Source organism: Nicotiana tabacum, chromosome 20, assembly GCF_000715075.1.
Source record: "Nicotiana tabacum cultivar K326 chromosome 20, ASM71507v2, whole genome shotgun sequence".
NCBI classification, from domain to species: domain Eukaryota; kingdom Viridiplantae; phylum Streptophyta; class Magnoliopsida; order Solanales; family Solanaceae; genus Nicotiana; species Nicotiana tabacum.
Genome location: NC_134099.1, coordinates 162,632,819 through 162,636,427, shown reverse-complemented (window position 1 = coordinate 162,636,427; position 3,609 = coordinate 162,632,819). Strand labels below are relative to the sequence as shown.

The window sequence follows — 3,609 nt, the reverse complement described above, 5'->3', positions numbered from 1 at the left end:
CTTTTAATGCAATCATAATTAAGTTTATTATTAAAAGAAAACAAGTTGTTTGATTGGAACAAAATCGAGGATAATTAATCCGGTAGTATTTTTTTTTATCCCTATGAGAGGGTGTGATAACTAATTTCGAGAAAATTAATCATGGGATAACTTGGTTTCCCGGCCAAACAACCTCTTAGAGTATGGCTAGAGCTTGGAAAATTGAAAGCACAATATATAGCACTTGCAGAGGCAGACTCAAAATTCGAAAGGAGGGGGCATCATTGCCAAATAAACTTTGAGCAAATGATGGAGTCGAAAATTGACAAATACAACCGCCAAAGATTTGAATCTTATGGCATCAATCAAAATATATACATGTTATTTCAGATATATATATATATATATATATATATATATATGCACATTTTTTCGAAGTTACTGGAGGCCGATATATAACCTCTTTACCCAATATATATATATATATATATATATATATGCACATTTTTTCGAAGTTACTGGAGGCCGATATATAACCTCTTTACCCAAAGGGTAGTTCCGCCTCTGCACTCATAAAAGAAATTGTCCATTTAAAGAATAAAATTTAACAAGAAGCAAATTAAATGTTACAAATCCTTTCAAACCCTTAACTACAAAAAAGAAAAATAAATTCTAAGATTGTATTACATGCAGATTACATGTATATATCTCTTCACAAAGGCTAGCAAATATATATCTCATAAAAAAGAAAAAAGAAAAATTCCTGTGTTTTGGTGAGTTATAATGAGTAATAACCCTAATTTTACTTCTACACTTGAATTAACTCTAATTTGTTTTAAACCTCAGACATCATTGTTGAGTTGCTGCTGTAAAAACAACATGTCCTCAATATTCCACAAATTGTCTGAAACATCTTCAGTACCCTCCATCCATTGGCTCATGTTTTGCTGATTATTATAATCCACTGTTCTAAAGTCTAATGCACCATTTTGAAAGTAACCTGTGGGGCTAATCAATAATTCTCCATAATCATTTTGATTAATAGGGTAATTATTGTAGCAACAGTCAGATATGTCAGAAACTGGTGAAACTTGTGTCCCCATTGAGTTTTCTGATGATGCTGTCACGCTCGAATTTTCCTGCGTGACGCTCGTGCTTACATGATTATTATTGTTGTTGTTACTGTTGTTGGTGGTGGTGATAGTAGTGGTGGCGGCGGAATTGGAAGAAGCTTGAATTCTTTCAGCTAGCCTTGGCATCCAAAGATAACGTAGTGTATCTTTGAATTGTTTGCTATTGACATCACATTTTAGCTGTTTGGCATGCTTTTGCACTCGAGTTCTCCAGTAGTTCTTGATCTCATTATCAGTTCTTCCTGGCAAATGTTGAGCAATTTTGGACCACCTGCATTCAAATAAAATAATATTAGATTGAGACGGCTTAAAATATGGAGTAATATAGATTGTAACAATTCATATAGTCAATTTCAACTTGGTTGAGATTCAATCGTAGCTATTATTGTTTGCAGTTGAAAAAATAGTACTCGCTTTGTCCCATTTTTATATGAGGGGTTTAGAGTACAAAGGCGTAAAATCGTTTGAGATATGGATTCTTTAAATTTTTTAAAATAAAATTTACATATTTAAAATGACGTAAAAAGTATTATAAGTCTTAACATACCGATTGCCCCAACGAGAATGAAGTTCAAGAATCAAGAGTTGTTCTTCAAGAGTAATATTTCCTCGTCGAACATCTGGTCGAAGATAATTAAGCCATCTCAATCTGCAGCTTTTCCCTGTTCTTTTCAAACCTGTTATTTTATTCCATCAACATATTAATTATCGGAGCATAATTAATACTACTAAAAAGATTAATTACTTAGTACGGAAAGAAATTACTATCAACCAACCTAGCTATTGGTTAAGCGCGCGCATACACAAAAAAAAAATATTTAAAAAATTCTTTTGCACTGTCAGTATATATATAGAAATTTACCAGCACATCGAGCGAGAGAATTCCAACGACCTTCGCCATGAATAGCGATGTGATTTATAAGAGTGAAATCTTCTTCAACAGTCCATGAACCTCTTTTAAGGTCCATATGATCTTCATTAACATGTTGCATATCCATCAATATGAAATATTTTCTGTAAATTTTGATGGATTTCTTGTTTTATGTATAGAGAGATAGATATTTTTAGAGAGAGAAAGAGAAAGATGAGACGTAAAGAGATGTATCGATTTGTTCACGAGGAGATAAAAGGAAGTGATGAGGGTTTATATAGATTCAATAGAAAGAGAGAAAAGTTTGAAAAATGGTGAGTTAAACGTGGAATTAGATGGGAAAGAAGAAGAAACTTGTATTTAATTTAATTAATTAATAGTGAAACTCGTCTTCTTTTTCCACTTGTTTAATTCTAAAGTTAAGTTGATGAAGTGTATAGTGTATTATAATTAATTACACTTAATGACTTAAACTCGGTTTGACACTTTTGACTCTGCCCATATGACTATAAATTTTAATATTAGTCCCACAAAATCAATATATTTACATTTCTTTTTCCCTTCTTACACCCACCAAGCAAGTTGTCATGGTTTTGCTGACTTTCTAACTTCATTTTTTCTTAGTTAGTTAATTTCCTAAATTCCTTGCTTGAAAATGGAATAGGATGTCCACTAACATTTGAAAATGAAAATTTATGGTATTTTTTAAAGTTTTACGATGAATTAGAGACGTGGTTATAATTAGCAATTAACTTTAATTAACAGCTAAAACATTTGGAGAATTTGACCCAAAAAAACAAGGAAAGAAAAAAGAAAGAAAACAAGATTGATGATATCTTGTCGTTTCTCGTTAATCTAAGATAAAACATATTTATTGGCAAAAACCCAAATTCTCGAACTCAAAAATAAAATTGAAAATAATTTAAGGTTGAAATAGCATATAATGACGGTCGTGCTCATCTTGGACTTGATCGTACTCTTTGGATCGTCCATGCTCATGTAACGCCGACGTCAATAAAGATTGCAGGACACTAAAAAAACATGTAGCATATAGAGTATAACTTTTTGGGCCAAAAAAAATAAGAAAATAGAAAAGGTCCCCAAGTGCTTGAGGGGGAGGGGTTCGAACTTGTTTTTTTGTGTGTCTTCCATAGTTGAGGTGAAGGGTTCAAACCCCATATGTAGGCGCAGAATCCCTTTAATCTTTACCCCCTTCCCTTCTTAGGGGCGAAGCCAATGTATAAGTTACGGTTCCACTAAACTCAGATTCTGTATTTGTCTTAGGAAATTCATTAAATATGTACAAATTATCAATTTAGAACCTCATTAACTTAAATTCACTAAAATTCTGAACCCCTAAGCTTCAAATCCTGGCCTCTCATCTGCCCCTTCTCCCCTTTTTTCCATCCTCTCCCTCCCCTGATTAATTAAGAAAAACCATGTTATATCGTCAGTTAGAATTAGTATTATCGTATATACTCATGTATCATTAGTATAAAGATTCAAAATACATACATTAACAATATAAAACTCTTTTATATTGTCAGTGTATAAAATTTTAACTTTTAATATAATTAAATACAACATGCAAAACCCTAATTAAACTAACTAGGGTTATTCTGTTCT

General features: G+C 32.1%; 1 protein-coding gene across 1 annotated transcript; it reads right to left on the bottom strand.

Annotated features, from left to right (window-relative positions):
* Positions 1 to 598: 598 nt before the first annotated feature.
* Positions 599 to 2,240, bottom strand: LOC107813702 (transcription factor MYB108-like). Its single transcript, XM_016638995.2, has 3 exons — positions 1,975 to 2,240; positions 1,660 to 1,789; positions 599 to 1,383 (listed from the first exon to the last, which is right to left on the bottom strand). The coding sequence occupies exons 1-3, from the start codon at positions 2,108 to 2,110 to the stop codon at positions 822 to 824; spliced, it is 828 nt and encodes a 275-aa protein (XP_016494481.1). The 5' UTR covers positions 2,111 to 2,240; the 3' UTR covers positions 599 to 821.
* Positions 2,241 to 3,609: the final 1,369 nt, after the last annotated feature.